The following is a 16228-nucleotide window of genomic DNA, read 5'->3' as shown; positions in this document are numbered from 1 at the left end:
GTTCAGCTCTTGGCGGATGAACCCTCTTACGCATTTCAAGTACGAGTTCATGTCGTGATCTCGTTGGATGGTTCCCCCCGACCCATAGGCAGAGCGGTCTCGTAGAATCTCGAGCGGGTGAGGTGAGTTTAGGAACACAGCCTTTGCATCTCGGAGCTGCTTCTCTGCTTGATCATTGAGGTCTGATAATGGACGGCTTAGAAGGTATAGACCAATGCCTGAGGGAAGAAGTTCATGGCTCGGAGAGAATTTCTCGTCCGGCTGTAGAATCAAAAAGTCCCCCATTGGAGCATACAACAGCTTCTGTTGCGCACAAATAAACGAAATAAGAGTCAAACATTTTAACTGCAGGACTAAAAATTTGTCTTTTCGCTTAGTAAATGAAAACTACATCTCAATGCGCTGACCAAGAAAAAAGTAACAATTATTTTCTAATAACACAAATATTAAATGAAGTTCATGTACAAGATTTAAAAGTCATTTTCAATTAACTTGTTCGAAAAATTACATTTTATGGCTTTGACTAAAAGCTTACATTTTGGACCCAGAACCGAAAGCAGTTTCAAGGAAACTATACCAAACAAATTCATACGAGCACAAGAACAAGGATAAACTTAAAGGAGACAGCTTGTACCTGGCTATTGAGACAAGGATGATTCCTGAAGTTCCCATTGACAGCCTTGAGAAACTCCGCCACATGATTAGGGTAATTGCAAGAGAAGGCTCTAGGGACGATATCCCTGTGCATTGTGACTGCCTGAACATGACTTCGCGGCAATCCTAGCTTGCGAAGAAGATTATCGCCTCCGCACATGACGGATGGTGCACCAAAAGTTATCACAGGTAGTAAGGAGGAAACTGGTGCCTCGTTCCGTATCAGCAGCATGAGATTTATTAGTAATGCTAAACTTCCCCCAAGGGAATGGCCAGTGAAACGGAACCTCGCCCGGTCTCCGTGGGATTTCAGATGCGCTTGGACTTCAGGCAGCATCTGTTCATACATCCCTTTCGCAGCCTCGTAAATACCTCTATGCACAATCACATCAAGCCCCTGAACAAGAAGAAACAGAGTTCATAAAATTAGGCTTTCATTCGAACTTTAATTAAAATTAAAACAAACACATAAGTTAGTACAGCCAACAATCACTTGATTTCTTACCTCAAACTGAATTGGCTCAAAGAGTAAATTTGCTTGCCAGGAAGCAAGAGTCTCGGACCCCTGTACATTCACACAAGGACGATCAGATACACAAAAGACAAGACACACATTACGAAACATGGAAAGCTACTAATTCCTAAATCTCCTAACCTGAATGACAAAAAATCTTGTGCCACTCTGATCATCGTCGCACACAAACCACTCACAAGGTGAAGAATGCGTCGAATTCAAATCGTCTGCGACAGCCTGCTTCACTTCTTCCTTCGCGGCAACTACCGCGGTAACGGAATCTGTGGTAGCCATCAGCGAAACCATTTCTGAGTTTGTCATCCTACTACCACTGCTTTCTTCACGCGAATCTTCCCCAACCTCGCTTTTTGAGGATTTAAAGGGAAGTATGCTGGTGGTATGAGAATGCAGGTAAGAAGCTGCAGATGCAGCAACCTGGTAAGCCGTCGATGCGCTTATTTGGTGACCATTGTTTTTCTGAGTTTCCACTTCCTTGGTGTCTGATTCTTTTGTATATTGACCGTTGTTTTTCTGAGTTTCCACTTCCTTGGTGTCTGATTCTTTTGTATCACTTAGTTGTTCTTGAATTTCAGCCAACTCCTGATTTTTCTCAGTTTTTGCTGCCAATTCCCTTTTGTCTATCGACGAAGTCACGAAACGCAGACCGTAACATCTTAGCAGGTTTCCTGGCTGAATTAACAAAGCAAAAATAGATTAACACTAACCCAAATAATCATTTACTCTTAAGAATTCTTAGGTAGAAGAAGGAATTGAAACAAGCCAAAAGTCAACGTGAGAAGTATATTATATTATGAGGCAATCTTCTTCACATCATTAATAAAGCTTGTTGGTGCTAATGAAAGTCCTCGCCTTTTGACAAATAAAATATCCATGATCTATAATAATCCAGAAACTCCTTAAAAAGAAGCAATTTTGTATTGAAAGTAAACATAACGTCAGAAGAACTTTCTGTAATCAGACTTCAAAAGTTTCCATCCGTTTCAGACCATGCAGATGATTTACGGAGCTAATTCAGTTCAGATCAGCTCCTAATTAAAAATATGAGATCTAATTAGCAGCCATGTGAACCAAATCTCCTTAATTCCTTAATTCTGGGGAAAGGAATAAGCTTTCCTTCTTTGAATGTATCAAATATTCATAAACTCATCAACAAGAAAAAAGCCTCAAATCAGGACAAAACCAGATCGGAAATGTAGAAAAATTTACCTGGATTTTGGGAATGCAATAAGCCAAGTTCCCCAAATAGGACATTTGAGCGAACAATCTGGCCTCGGCTAACGACACTTTCCGAAGCAATCTCGAAAACGAATCTCTATCAAATTCAGCCTCTTTTTCGTCATCATCTTCTACTCTACAACCATCACATCCCTCACCGTCATCTTCATCTCCACCGTCCGATCCTTTTCTCCGATCATCATCAGCATTCTCCTCCTCCTGCAGCGTACCACAACTCTTCCCCTGTTCCTCATCCCTCCATAGCGACCTCACATGCAAAATCTTCAAAATCCAGTTTCCAGTCTCGACCTTCTCATCCTCGCTCACCTTCTCCTCAACGTCCTCCACCAAAACGGCGTCGTCGAGCGCCATTCCACCGCATCTACCTTCTCCTCCTCGTCCTCCTCCACCTCCTCCTCCTCTTCCAGGCCAGAACGATTTCAACGGATACTTGAACGAGAATCTCGAAAACGGCGTCGTATTCTTCGTCGTTGTCGTTGCCGTTGATTTCCCCACCGCGCTCACCTGAGACGGATTAGTACGGACCTCGAGGCCTCCTCCGGCCACCGAGATCGGCGGCGTTATTGCATGAATCCCTGTTTTCAGACACAAACTATCCATTTCTTTTTGTAATACTCCTGTTTCTGAAATTCTTCTGTTTTGTTTGAGATTTCTACGTTCCTTGCTATTTACGAAACAAAGAAACGTGGAAGATTGTAATTGTATCAGTGTTAGACAAGCGCAAACTTGCGTTCACGGCCTTTATTAATTTCTTCTGCTTCTTCTTTCCTTCGAAATGCAAAAGGCAAAGATGAGAGAGAGCTGATTATTATTCAGAGCAAAAAAATGAAAAGCACGCGTTTCCAACCAAAACGGTTCACCAACTATCACACCCTTTTTAACGATCCCGAATTTAATAATAATAATAATAATTTTGAAAAAAAGAATACTCAATTCGGGTAAAACGGGTTAGAAAAATCGGTAGATTCTTTAAGTCGATGAAAGTTCTTTTTTTTTTTTGGTTTTTTTTTCAATTTAGGTTCTACTAAAACGCGGTCGTTTCGGTCTCGCAATTGAATTCTTCTTCGAATCTCCATGTCACGTGCGTGGGGGAAGCCTTCGCAGTGCTGCGCACAGCATGAAAATTCGTGAGAAAGCTCGTAGCGGGACCCACCACAATCTGTACTGTCTGTGTTCCCGAAAAGTATCAGGATGTTGCCACGTCATCTGGACCTGGCTGGATGTAGATGAACTAACAAAAATGAATTTTACGTGTCTAAAACTGACGTGTCGTCGATGCCTTTTTTTTTTTTTCCCTCAATCTTACCGTAGACACGTGTATTGTGGATAAACACGTTACACGTACGTGGTTGAGTACCGTAAAGCACGACAGTTCCTATCACCGTGCGACAGCTGTCTCGCTTAAGACAGCGGAACCAGCGTTTGGTTCTGCGCTTAAGACAAAAGCGATAATTAGATTTGCACGGCAATAAGATTTGATTGAATAGTTCCGCTGTTGTATACAATAATTTTATTTTAACCAATCTTATTTTCTTAAGGTTTGTATTGATTTACATATTTTTTGTGATTTGATTTGAAATTTGACTCTTTATATATTTCCATAACTATGATGGGAAATGACAAATCATGTTATATTTAAGTTAAATTTTGGGTATGCATGCCAAATTAGGTGAATTTAGATGGAAGAGCATGAGTTATAGTCTACAAAATATCCCAGCCTAAATTTAATGTGTCCTAAAGTAGATGGAAGTTGTGTGGACCTCATGAACAATTTATCTCTTTCTTTTTTTTTCTTTTTTTTTTTTTTCATGTGTCGACATGCATTAACAACTTCTTTCCGAGTCTTTTTTGTTTTTTTGTTTTTGTTTTTTTTACTTATCGAGGTACAAGTTGGTTCGAGTTTTAAATTTTGATGCATATGTCATGCTTCAACATTTATTATTTGTGAGTTTTCCGATTGTTATAAAATCATGCGTTTGTATGATTTTATTCCTCATAAATTTGACATTTATTATTTTATTTAAGAGTTTTTCAAAACGCACACTTTTTCAATTTAATTTGGGTGGAGAATCATGCAATCGTGACAAAAGTTTTCATCTATTTATAAACAAGATATAAATATGGATCTTTTTTTTTTCTTTTGGTTTGTGACAAAGTTGCCAACGAACTTGTTAAGATTTAGGTAATTACCCCTTAAATTTTTAATTTTGACAATTAACATTTAAATTTATAAAATTATTACAAACACCTCATTGTACTAAATTTGCTAAAATTTTTATTATATTTAAGGGATTAAAAATTAAGAAATTAAACAATTAATAGTACTTTTAAATTGAGACGTTAGAATTTTACATTAAACGTGTTTTTTCAATATTAATTTAACAAATTATCGTTAAAATATAATATATTGTAATAATTTTATAAATTGAGAGAGTAATTTTTTAAAATTATAATTACAAAAGACATTATTAAAATCATAAAAATTCAGAAGACAAATGTGTAAAATACTTTTTTTTATTTTTATTTTTTTAGAGTGTATATGGATATCATTTAAAACTTGATACATACAAAATCAAATGTCTACAAAATGAATCACATTTCAACAAATAGAATTTAGAATGAGATGTAAGTATGTGGTCGGTAGAGGGGCAGGGATGTTTCCTCCTTCCCCGTTCCCCAAGGCCCAAGCCGACCTCAACTCGAGGACTTGCAAGAGATTCTAAATAAAAAGCAAGACGAAAAATAAAGAATAAGTTATATTTTATTATTTTAATATGAATGATGCTAAGAATATTAACATCAATATTAATTATTGTGTACTAATTGATGTGTTATATGAGTTAATATTTTTTTATTAATATATGTAATATTTTTTTATTAATTAACGAAGCAATATTTTAAATATCTATTAATGTAAAAATAACAATTTATATGTCATATCAGTTGATACATAAAAATTAAAATTTGAATTGATCTGTCTAGCATTAAGAATAAAATGTATTAAGAATATTTAAAAAATCATGAAAAAAGTCAAATAGCATTAAATTTTTTAAAACCCGCTATTAGAAAATGCTTACTTTTTTATTTTACTACTCATAGAAGAATATTTTGTAAATGACAAACTTTGACGATCTTCTTTTATGTAAATTATTATGAATAATTATTATAACTAATGATATTTTTTACAATGCATCTTGCAAGGATTTATGATTACTCGAATATTTTGACGATGAATGCAGAAAATTTTAGGAAAAAAATTTAAAATAAGTTGTTATTTTTGTCTAACACTATATTCAAAAGTAGTACCGTATAAAAAAATCATAAAATTGAAACCGACTGAAGAATTAATCGTTCAAAATTAAAAATGACGGTGTCATGTGGAACCGAATATAATCGATTCGGTTAACCGACCGAACTGCCTCAACGGCAGTTCGGTTTCGGTTTTGCGTTTAGTGGTTCGGTTAAAAACCGATGACCGAGTTGGGGATTTTTTTTTATGTTGTTGTTTTGTTCCTTTTTTAAAACTATGTTATCGTTTTGTTCCTTTTTTTAAACTATGTTGTCGTGTTTACAAGTCACAGACACAAAACACTCACTCTCTCTTCTTCAGTTCATTTCTCTCTGCCTCTCTCAGTCTCACCTCTCAACTCTCACAGTGAAACCGTGAAAGAAGCCGTAGGCCCCTAGCCGCCGGCCGCACTCGGCACTCCGCCTCTCTCCTCAGTCCTCCTCGCACGTCCGCCTCCGCCAAGCTCCTCAGTCTTCAGTCGTCCTCGCACCTCTGCCCTCCGCCGGCCGCCGCTCGGATCAGTCCAGCTATTCCCAGTCTTGGATCGGGGCGATCGGCACAAAGAGGTTTGGCTTTTGTTTCTCCACTTTCTATTTGCATCAAGCTTGGCCGATTTGCAAATTTTTTGTTTCACGTATTGTTGATGTTGATTTCAACGTGTTTGTTTGTTATTTAATTTAGTATTTGTTCATTTTTCCTCATTGTGTATTTGATAACTTAATTTAGTTGTTTTCTCTCTGCCTCTCTCAGTCTCAACTCTCACGGTGAAAGAAGCTTTTTTATGTTGTCGTATTGTTGTTGTTGAGGGATAACTTGAACAAATTGCAAGTTTGGAAGAGCGAATCAGGTTTTATTGAGGTGTTCTTGATGGGTAGGTACCAAATGAAGTTAGACTATGAAGAAGCTATTAGGAAAACAGTACTATATGCGGTTCTGTACAACCTTCTCAAAGTTGTATGAACAAAATTCTTGTTTTTCTCACCTTGAATTTGTTTGTGTAGTGTTAGTAATAACTAATAGAAGCAATGATTTATGATAAATTGGAGGTTATAGGACATCTCACAGTATCCTTGTCATTCAGTGTCTGGAAGGGCTCAACCTTTTAGTAAAGTATGCCTCCTGGAGTTTGGAACATAAATGTGCACAGTGCACTCTTATAAATTGTGTGGCGATGTCAGAAATGAAAATTCAGAGTTTACCCTTCCGTCCAATTTCTCCGACTGAAAGATAGATTCTTGAACAGGTTGATATAATATTTGGATAGAACAGATTTTTTAACAAGTTGATATTATAATATATCTGTGCTCTATGGTCCTATTGTCTTCATCAAGTCAGATATAGATCTGTGCTCTATGGTCCTCGGATGAAGATGAAGGGGAATAGGAGGTTTATGAGAAGTTGGAAATGAGCTTCACTATTTAAAGTTGAACTTTTTATTTAATTATGCTTTGGACTTCTTAATTTCTTATGCCAATTTAGATGTTTTTTACACTTGCGTTGTTGACCTTGACTTTATATGTGGACTTTGAACATTAGTATTAGTACTTTGGATTTTGGATTTTGGATTTGGATATTTTGTGTTTGTGCAATTATCAATTTGGATGTTGTGCTTTTTATTCATTTATTGTGATTACATGTTTGCATTGAAGGAAAGTTTTACATTTTTTCGTACTTTTTGGTAAAAAATGCAACTAAAGATGTTGGTAACCTAATGGTTAACTGAGGTCACCTTCCTGATTACCAAAACTGAAAAACCGACCGAAACCGAAGTTCGGTTAACCGAACCGAATAATGTTGCATGCAGTTTGGTTTTGGTGCCCGCTTTTAGAAAACCGACATAGTCGGTTCGGCCACCAAACCGACTAAAACTGACGGTTTTTAACCGACAAACACCCCTATTCAAAAGTATTTGGCTATTAAATCAAAACTTACTATAACGTCGTTTTTTTCATGTCGTTTTCATTTTGTGTCCATATCCAACACAAACGCCATGTAGCTGATCACAACCCCCTACATAAACAGAACGACGAAGCTGTTGAATCCCTCTTATTTGTATGCGCCCCAATTCGCCCGTTCCCATTTCTCTCCGTAAACTGAAAAAATGCAAATCAAAATTAGAGAGCGAAAACCCTAAATCTTCTCTAGAAAGCAATCGGCCATTCTCAATTCCGCTGTCCATTACTTTGGATGAGGTGGGTTGGGGTTTAAAGCTCAATACTTCTTTGTTTCCTTTCCTTTCTGTCAATGCAATTTGGTTTCTTTGTGGTTTTTCGGTTTTTTTTTTTTTTTTTTTTTTTTTTTTTTTTTTTTTTTTTTTTCCAGTCATATCAAGAAGTTTCTCCGATGATATATTAGTTCAGAAAAACCAGGCTTTTTTTTTTTGGCAATTCATTCACAATTGCATGCACCTTCTTTTTTCCCCTAATCTTCATTTATTGTCAACATTAACTCACATTCTGCTATACATTTGCTGGTTATCTGTATGTAATAATCTACGTTATTGTCTCGTATCATATTTATACTTTACTCTTAGATTTATTTTCCTTAATTTGACTGTGGTTTCAAGATAAGTATATTTTTCTATTTATTTTCCTTAATCATGCCACTAATTTATTATTTATATCCTAATTATGCTTTTCATTCTCAGATAATTGTCCTCATGTCTTATTTCTTCTTCCAGGCAATTTGATAAATCTTTTATGTATTGTTTTTACGATACATGATTTATCCTTATTTGCTTTTTGGATAGAAAGATGCATTTTTAAAAACAGTCAATCATGGCAGTGACCGTGAATATATATATATATATATATATATATATATTTGCTCTTTCTTGATAGAGATATATTTTTGAAAACAGATACTAGGGTGAGATTGTTTAGGTGTAGAAGATGAACCCTTCAGCTGTAGCCTCTTCAAAGCAGAAAGCTGGTGCCTCACAGCCTTCAGAAACTTCATATAAGCGCAAGCGAGGAGTTTTTCAGAAAGAATGTAAGCTTATGAAATTTATGAATTCGCTGATAAGGTATATTGTACATTACAAAGTTGTGCGTACCTAATTATGATTTTTTTTTCTGCAGTGCAGCATATGATGTATGGTTTTGGAGATGATCCCAATGTGAGTTTCACTATCCGACTTAACACATTCATTAAGTCTATGTATTTATTTATTTATTTTCCGAAGGGTTAACGTCCATATGTTTATACTTTAAAATGCATTTGTTTAAAATGCAATAACAGAAAGTTAAATGTTGCTGGCTTAGAAATATCTGCTAGATGAATGACATTAGAGCACTTTTATTGATCACCAGGCGTGTCAGTGAAAGAGAAATTGTCACATAGGAATTAATTGAAGAACTGGATCTTTTACCCTGTTCTACGGCAGTGATAAGTAGTATTTTTCATGAAATTAGGGTCATTTGTGATTTTCCATGCTTAGGTTATATGACGAATGGCCATCTCCTCAATGTAATTTGTTATCTACCTGTGTTGCCAGCCTCTTCCAGAGAGTGTGGCACTTATGGAGGACATAGTTGTGGAGTATGTGACAGATTTGGTAAGCTCTTCTTTGTAAGTAATCGCGTTTTTTGCGAAGCAGGACGGTTATGGAGGGTTCTAGACCAATGCTTTTGATTTCCTGCAGGTTCATAAAGCACAAGATATTGGTTCCAAGAGGGGAAAGCTATCAGTTGAGGACTTTCTTTACTTAATCCGCAAGGTAGAATTTTCATTGTTATATTTAGTTTGTGCACAAACTATTCAACAAGATAACTTCTTTGTTCTTACTTGTCATATCTTTTTTTTCCCCTCAAAATCTCATAGTCATGCAAAAGCCAGTTTTGTTGTAAAGATAGCTGATTTGTTTCAATGAGGAAAAAGAAAAAAGAACAAAGAAAGAACTGCATTTGTTCTTGGTTCTACTTTGATCAGTTTGTTCTTTTTGCTTCTGTGGAAAACCAATAACCAAACTGTTGACCCTCCAGGACTATCCAAAACTCAACCGCTGTACAGAGTTGTTATCAATGAACGAGGAACTGAAACAAGCTAGGAAAGCTTTTGAGACAGATGAAGAGAAGCTAAGGAAGGCTTTTGAGGCAGACGAAGATCAAAAGTTGACGTCAACAGAGTGAATATACTTGTGTTCTCGTAGGTTCATGATTGGTAAATGATAAAATTCCATTTAATTCTTCTGCCATAGCTGAAACTTCAACTCGATTCTTATCGCATCTGCCCGATGAAATTGTTGGCTTCTATTTCCTTAAGATTAGGAGCACTTTCATGATTCTAGGCTCATATTGATGTAAGATGCATAAAATCTTTTTTTTTTTTTTTTTTTCTAAAGCGTAAAGACATGGTTTTTTTAAGTTTTTTATGGTTTTAAAGGTAAAAAAATTTTTTTTTTTTTTTTTTTTTTCTAAAGCGTAAAGACATGGTTTTTATTTTAGACGACACAAATCTTATCCCTTAAACGACGTACCATTCTTCTGCTAACGGCATTTTGTTCCTTAGTGCGAACGACGCCAGGCTTAAAAACGACAGTTTTAACGCCAATTTGCAGTTCAAAATGTATTGTTAATACGATACTCCTTTACGTAAACATCACCCTTGCGGACTGAAAATGACAAGTTGAAGTCGTACCAGAAGAAACTAAGCGGCTTGTCGTGCGTTGGAACAGGTGACATGAAGTCACGCACATATAAAACAAGTAGTATTCCACTTATATTACAAATAGGATTTACCTATTTATACAAAACGACCACTTATATTACTCTGTGTTTAGAATTTGTCTATTATTCATCGATATTATTAATCTGTCTTATAGATAATAATATTTCAAATATACCTTTTTGTGTAAGTGGTTATGAGTGATTGACAAAGGATAGGAATGTCCTTACGGGTAGGGTTGGCAATTCGTGTTTGCGTGTCGTGTTCGGGTCGATACAATTATAGCACGACACGATATACGAACACGACACGATTATAGTAAATACGAACACGACACGATTAATAAACGTGTCAAAAATCTAAACACGAAATGATAATAACACGGTTAACATGACATAACACACGAACCCGATTACTAAACGGGTCGTGACAGGTCGACACGAAAAAAACACGTTTATGACCCAACTAGCAAAAATAGTGAAATTTTACATTGTATTCAAAACTAATATTCAAAAAAAAAAAAGAATCAATCAGACTTCTATTTGGGTTATGATATAGACACAAACTCTAAAAACTCAAATTTAAGCAGTCTTAATTGAAAAGCTACAGGATTCACTGCAACCACAACTCCAGAAAGATGAAATTCCGTAGTAATTAAAATTCTCTCAGAATTGTCTCAAATTACTCTCATCTAAGCATCTATAAAACAAAGTTCAACTACAGACCAAAAACTCATGACAAGCACCTATCTACACATTCCAACCGAAAATGAGATAGACGCCTCAGGACAAGAAAGAAAGCAAATATCTTTAAGTTTTTAGTTGAAGAGACTGAAACCCATATCCTCATCAGACTCCTCTTCCACCTTCCCTTCCTTCTTGCAAGTAGATAAATAAAAAGAAATGCTAATAGAAATTCAAACAGACCATTCGAATAAGAGTTTACCGGAACGAGGTTAGCACAGCTGAAAATGAGAGAAGCGATTCTGATCTAAGAGAAGAGGCAAAGGAGAACGGAGAAAAGTGAGTAAGAAATTGAAAATTAAGGCCGGCAAAAAGCAAGGGAGAAAAGTGAGCGGCTAGGATTAGGACTTGGAAGAAGTGAGTGAGAAATTGAGAATAAGCTATTAGGGCCGGCTATTTAAGTTTCGGACAATTTTTTAATTTTTTATAAATTTTTTATTTTTGTATATGGGTTATAAACGGACGGACCGTGCCGTGTCGTGTTGACCCATATAACTAAACAAGTTAAGCGTGTTAAATAGACTGGCACGAATCTAACTCATTTATTTTCGTGTCATTCATGTTAACCCGTTAACGACCCAATTAATAATTGTACAATCTAAATCTATTTATCTCGTGTCATTTTCGTATCATTTCATCGTTTTATGATTATCTGCCCTATTTACGGGTTATGTTACAGATTTATGTGCAAATATCACCACTTGTGGACATTCATTTTTTTGAACTCCTGCATAATGGACATGTGTAATTAACTTTATAGTTTGCGTAAATTATGTGCCTCATGCGGCAAAAGTGTAGTTCACCGAGAGTATTGCAAGGATTAAAGAGAAGAAAAAAAAAGATCCTTTTATAATTTAATGCGTTACTACATATCAATAAACAAAAATGGGGAAAAGCCTCGGGGACTGTCAATTCCTGTAATGTGCTCATCATATTACAATGGGAAAACTTTTTTAACCCATAACAAACATTAGCCTATGCCCCCTAACCAAGAATTTCCTTGATCTTCGTCTTTTGGTCCTCAGTTAAAGACGTGGGGAATAAAACTTCAAATGTGACATAGAGATCTCCTTTCTTTGTGCTAAAATGCAAAGGCATCCCTTCCCCTTTGAACTTTCTCACTTCCTTAGGCCTAGTAACTCCCTGAGTAATCATGCAAATTATGTGCAATAAGTTGCATTAGCCCACTTTTTAAGATGGAAAAATAGAAAAGCCATGAGACTCGAAGGGTAAGATATGCGTACCTTTGAGCTGACATCTACTAAATGATCATCAAGGTGTTTGAGCGTTTTCTCAAAACCAACAAGAGCTTGAACCTGGAAAGAAAGAAGGCATTTAAAAATAAACACCTCATGGAAACAAATACCTGCCTGGATAAAATAAGTTAAACCACGCATAGTCTGCCCGTGCCTATTATCATTTATCCACCAGAACAAGCTATTGCACACTTGTTTTCTATACAGGTAACTACATTTTTCATGAACCTCTTGGACGGTCTACTAATTCCCTACAGATTTTGCGTGAGCTATAGTCTAAATAAGTGCCTCCCTCAACGATTATCAACTCCACAAGGCCATTGATCCAAGAGCATAATAATTTAGAGATCTGCGGTGATTATTGATCCAAAGTGCCAAAAGAAACTAAGAGCCCGTTTAGTTCATGCGTTCAAATCAGTGATTCTTGATTCTGGCATTTGAAATTCAAATTTTTTGTGAAAGGAAAATACTGTAGCAGAATTTAAAACCATGGGTTTAAACGCATGAAACAAAGGGGCCCTAAAACTAGAGGCTAGGGTTTAAACTTGGTTTAATCACACATACAATTGCTGAATGGAGTTTTTATTAAAATTAAGGAACTTCAAGTAGCGGTAAGAGCGTTATACGTACCAGTGTTATGGTGACAATTGTGTGTAGGTCATTGCCCTCTCTTCTGAAGACGTCATGAGGTGCAGTGCGGATTCGGAACTGCCATAAAAACGAGTTAATTATTGTCAGTAATATACTACGACTTTACAAACTAAATGCTTCTTTACCAGTTAACAAGGCTTAAAGAACTAACCTTTAGATCTCCAGGTTCTCCGTCTATTATAGGCTCACCATCTTCATAGAAGAGAACCTCCTGAGGGGAAAAATTAGTGGTATCAGATACGTTTCTTATAACAAATAAATAAATAACCTTCCAGATTGTATTGTACAGCAGACATTCACAGACCTTAGATATTAAATATTTGATGAGAGAAAAAGAAAAAGTGGACAAGACCCACAAGGTAAGATGGAAATAGAATTGGAGGGGGAAAATCAGAGCACACACTATCTAACATCGTCAAATACTTGAATTGAAAGGTGACGTTTTAAAACTTACTTGTCCATCTTGCATCCCTTTTTCAATATCAACGGTCACAAAATATCCTTCCCGTTCAAATTTGACATTTTGGCATTGCTCACAGACCTGAAAGTGCATATGATAGCAAACCAAAAGAACATTAACCATACTAACATAGTAATCAGTAATGTGGTGGCAGAACAAAACCGCTCATACAAAGTCAAATTTTACGGATTCACTGAGATTTCTTTAGAGAACACTTAGTTTGAAGCCTATCAAATATGAAATATCTGAGTCCTTCTAAGACACGCTTATAATTTTCACAATGCTTTTGACAAGAAAATGCTTGGTAAGTAAATGTACCTGTTCTGTCATCTGTTGGAACATCCCTGGACCAATTTGCCTGTGATAGACTTCATTTCTGCAATTACAACGTCTCTTCCCAGGTGCTGGCTTTATAACGTTCTTCTCCCGCCAAACCTAATAAGAAGCCCACGACAAGCCTCCCATTAATGAAGAAACAAATAAAAATAACCAATTCAAAAGTCTTTGAGTAACAATAAATGCATAAATAAAAGCACACACCATTTCATTCTAATGGAAAAGCATTATATAATCGTTCTAAACATGAAATGCGAACACAAACATAATCGTCAAAAACATGATCGTATTCCTCAACCAAATAAGTACGACATAGCTAGATTAGTTTCTTACCTTCAGAGATCCTCCCATATACAAATCTTCCAGTGTCGCGTCCAATTCGACAACAACATCATCACCTTTTGCGATCCTCTCTTCCTCCTCTGCAGTACCGCCACCAAACAAACTAGGGGAAACATCCGCATTACAAAGCAAGTAAAAGGACAAACATGGAAAAGTCAAGTGATTGCAATGGAAAAGAAAAGCAAGTAAAAATGCAGACACCTCTAATTCCATAGTGATTACTATTTACAAAAGCAAGTAAAAATGCAATCCTTTTTCATTTCAATAAATAACGTAAATATAGACATCCCTCTAATTCCATTGTGATTGCTGATCACAAAAGCAAGAAAAAATACAACCTTTTCTTCTACTTTTTCAAATCCAAATTTTCTATTTAACTCATCGACTTACTTGGAAAATATGTCGTTGATGTTCATGCCTCCACCTCTGCCACCTCCACTAGCGGCATGTTGTTTCAGTCCCTCTTCTCCATACCTATCGTATATGTTCCTCTTCTCGCTATCAGACAGAACCTCGTACGCTAATCAATCAGAGCAAAAATTAATATAAAAAATAATCTCTAAACAGTAACTGATCCAATATTTCAACGATTAAGAAAAGGAAAAGAGAGAAAAACAACGAAATACCATTGTTGATTTCGGCAAATTTCTTGTTAGCCTCTTCGTTGCCCTGATTCTTATCGGGATGGTACTTCAACGCGAGCTTCCTATAAGCTCTCTTGATCTGCTCGTCCGACGCTCCCTTAGGCACCTGAAGCACGTCATAAAAGCTCTTTCTGCAAAAAGATTTCACACAAAAACCCTAGAACACATTAGCATTAATTCAGCATTCACACGCAAAATTACAGACAACAAGACGCAAAATTTCCGAGAATTTAACGAAGAAGAAGAAAAATGGCACCCGGCAATGGCGGAGAGGGCGTAGCAGAGAGCGCAGAACAAAAAGAGAAGCTTTGATCTTCGATGCGCCATCGAAGAATATTTGAAAGCTCCGATCCAGAGAGAGTTTGTTTAGGATCTCTCAGAAGGAGCCTGGGCTTCGGCAATACCAATTTCTTCAGTGTTTGATTACCGAGGAAATTTTTTCTCGGAAACTGAAGGCTCTGGGAATCTTCGTCTTCGTAAGGGTGGCTTTTGGCTCTGGTTGTTCTGTCGCCGGAGCTGGGGGTGGAGTTTGTTCTGTCATACGAATTAGGGAATGTCCCAAAAGAAGAGGGTTGACGGACTTTTGTGACTGCGATATGCAACGTGTTTTCGTCCAAACTAGCCAATCAGACGAGAGCTTATGGTTGTTCCAACCAATAGAAATACGCCATTTGGACACTTGTTGTAATGCGGTTTACCGTGAACTGGACGCAGAAGACCGATTGGAAAGGATTGTCAAACGACGTCGGTTTGGTAGCTCCAATAGAGAATGTTTACTTTTTACTCTTTTTTTCCGGTAAAATTTTTTTTTACCGTTGGATTACTTGTTTAGTAGTTTTATGATTGGAAACAATATTACGCCGCATACTATAAATTTTTAACGTAAGGGCTTGAAATTTTAATTTAAAAATTTCTTGTCGCTAGGAAAAAAAATCAACGCAAAATTTCCTCCATAATAATATCATATGACATATAAAAAGGACCCTTTTCACCAAAAGGAAAAAAAAATCTAAAAGAGCAATAATACTTTTTTCTCTTCTTTTTTCTTCTTATTTATTAATTAAGTTAAGTGAGACCGCCAACGAGATTGATAATATATATATATATATATAAAGCACAAAATTAAATAAGCAGATTTATGTTTTCAAGTGTATGGGCTTATAAGGCTTACTTTATAAAGATAATTACACTATATGACAAATTTTCATATATTGAGTTAAAATTTAACAAAAATATTATAAATATAACAAAACATAATCATTATCATCGTATTAGTTACTGTAAAAGAGCTCCGAACGCTAATGACGGACTAGCATGCCCTCATTTGTGAATGATATCATATTATACTATACAACGATATCTTCATTATTTTAATAGTATTAATGACATCTTCATTATTTTAATGATGTTAAGATTT

The 16228-nt window shown here is 36.0% G+C and overlaps 3 protein-coding genes across 4 annotated transcripts in view; 1 reads left to right on the top strand and 2 right to left on the bottom strand.

Annotated features, from left to right (window-relative positions):
- The window catches only part of LOC21385495, a 4172-nt gene extending 895 nt beyond the window's left edge, over positions 1-3277 (bottom strand). The window contains exons 1-5 of the mRNA XM_024164870.1: positions 2396-3277; positions 1310-1858; positions 1160-1219; positions 635-1051; positions 1-303 (exon numbers count right to left, since the gene is read on the bottom strand). Coding sequence (XP_024020638.1) covers positions 1-303; positions 635-1051; positions 1160-1219; positions 1310-1858; positions 2396-3025 — 1959 coding nt within the window. The 5' untranslated portion in view covers positions 3026-3277. The remainder of the gene's footprint in view (positions 304-634; positions 1052-1159; positions 1220-1309; positions 1859-2395) is intronic.
- Positions 3278-5997: 2720 nt separating this feature from the next.
- On the top strand, positions 5998-10051 carry LOC21385494 (transcription initiation factor TFIID subunit 13). Of its 2 annotated transcripts, none has more exons than XM_010096999.2 (6): positions 5998-6280; positions 8575-8705; positions 8795-8832; positions 9211-9270; positions 9358-9432; positions 9698-10051. In XM_010096999.2, the coding sequence occupies exons 2-6, from the start codon at positions 8606-8608 to the stop codon at positions 9842-9844; spliced, it is 420 nt and encodes a 139-aa protein (XP_010095301.1). In that variant the 5' UTR covers positions 5998-6280; positions 8575-8605; the 3' UTR covers positions 9845-10051. The 2 variants fall into 2 exon arrangements, with proteins under 2 accessions (XP_010095301.1, XP_024020641.1); XM_024164873.1 differs by lacking the exon at positions 5998-6280 and adding an exon at positions 7673-7906.
- Positions 10052-11947: 1896 nt separating this feature from the next.
- On the bottom strand, positions 11948-15387 carry LOC21385493 (dnaJ protein ERDJ3B). The gene is made up of 10 exons (XM_010096998.2): positions 15068-15387; positions 14794-14942; positions 14558-14687; positions 14159-14270; positions 13808-13924; positions 13484-13570; positions 13181-13240; positions 13009-13086; positions 12367-12438; positions 11948-12265 (listed from the first exon to the last, which is right to left on the bottom strand). The coding sequence occupies exons 1-10, from the start codon at positions 15136-15138 to the stop codon at positions 12107-12109; spliced, it is 1035 nt and encodes a 344-aa protein (XP_010095300.1). The 5' UTR covers positions 15139-15387; the 3' UTR covers positions 11948-12106.
- Between the last annotated feature and the right edge of the window lie 841 nt (positions 15388-16228).

This window comes from Morus notabilis, unplaced genomic scaffold, assembly GCF_000414095.1.
Source record: "Morus notabilis unplaced genomic scaffold, ASM41409v2 Scaffold987, whole genome shotgun sequence".
In the NCBI taxonomy this organism is placed as follows: Eukaryota; Viridiplantae; Streptophyta; class Magnoliopsida; order Rosales; family Moraceae; genus Morus; species Morus notabilis.
Note: the sequence above shows the minus strand (reverse complement) of the source record. Positions and strands in the feature narration are given on the sequence as shown.

Bases quoted from the DNA above. Each gene is read 5' to 3' on its own strand.
- LOC21385493 (XM_010096998.2), bottom strand. From the start codon at position 15,138: ATGGCGCATCGAAGATCAAAGCTTCTCTTTTTGTTCTGCGCTCTCTGC. The intron at 14,271-14,557 runs GTAAGTCGATGA...TGTTTCCCCTAG, and splicing joins ATCAACGACATATTTTCCAA to TTTGTTTGGTGGCGGTACTG. The intron at 12,439-13,008 runs GTACGTATAACG...CTTTCTTTCCAG, and splicing joins CAATTGTCACCATAACACTG to GTTCAAGCTCTTGTTGGTTT.
- LOC21385494 (XM_010096999.2), top strand. From the start codon at position 8,606: ATGAACCCTTCAGCTGTAGCCTCTTCAAAGCAGAAAGCTGGTGCCTCA. The intron at 8,706-8,794 runs GTAAGCTTATGA...TTTTTTCTGCAG, and splicing joins AGGAGTTTTTCAGAAAGAAT to TGCAGCATATGATGTATGGT. The intron at 9,433-9,697 runs GTAGAATTTTCA...TTGACCCTCCAG, and splicing joins TTCTTTACTTAATCCGCAAG to GACTATCCAAAACTCAACCG.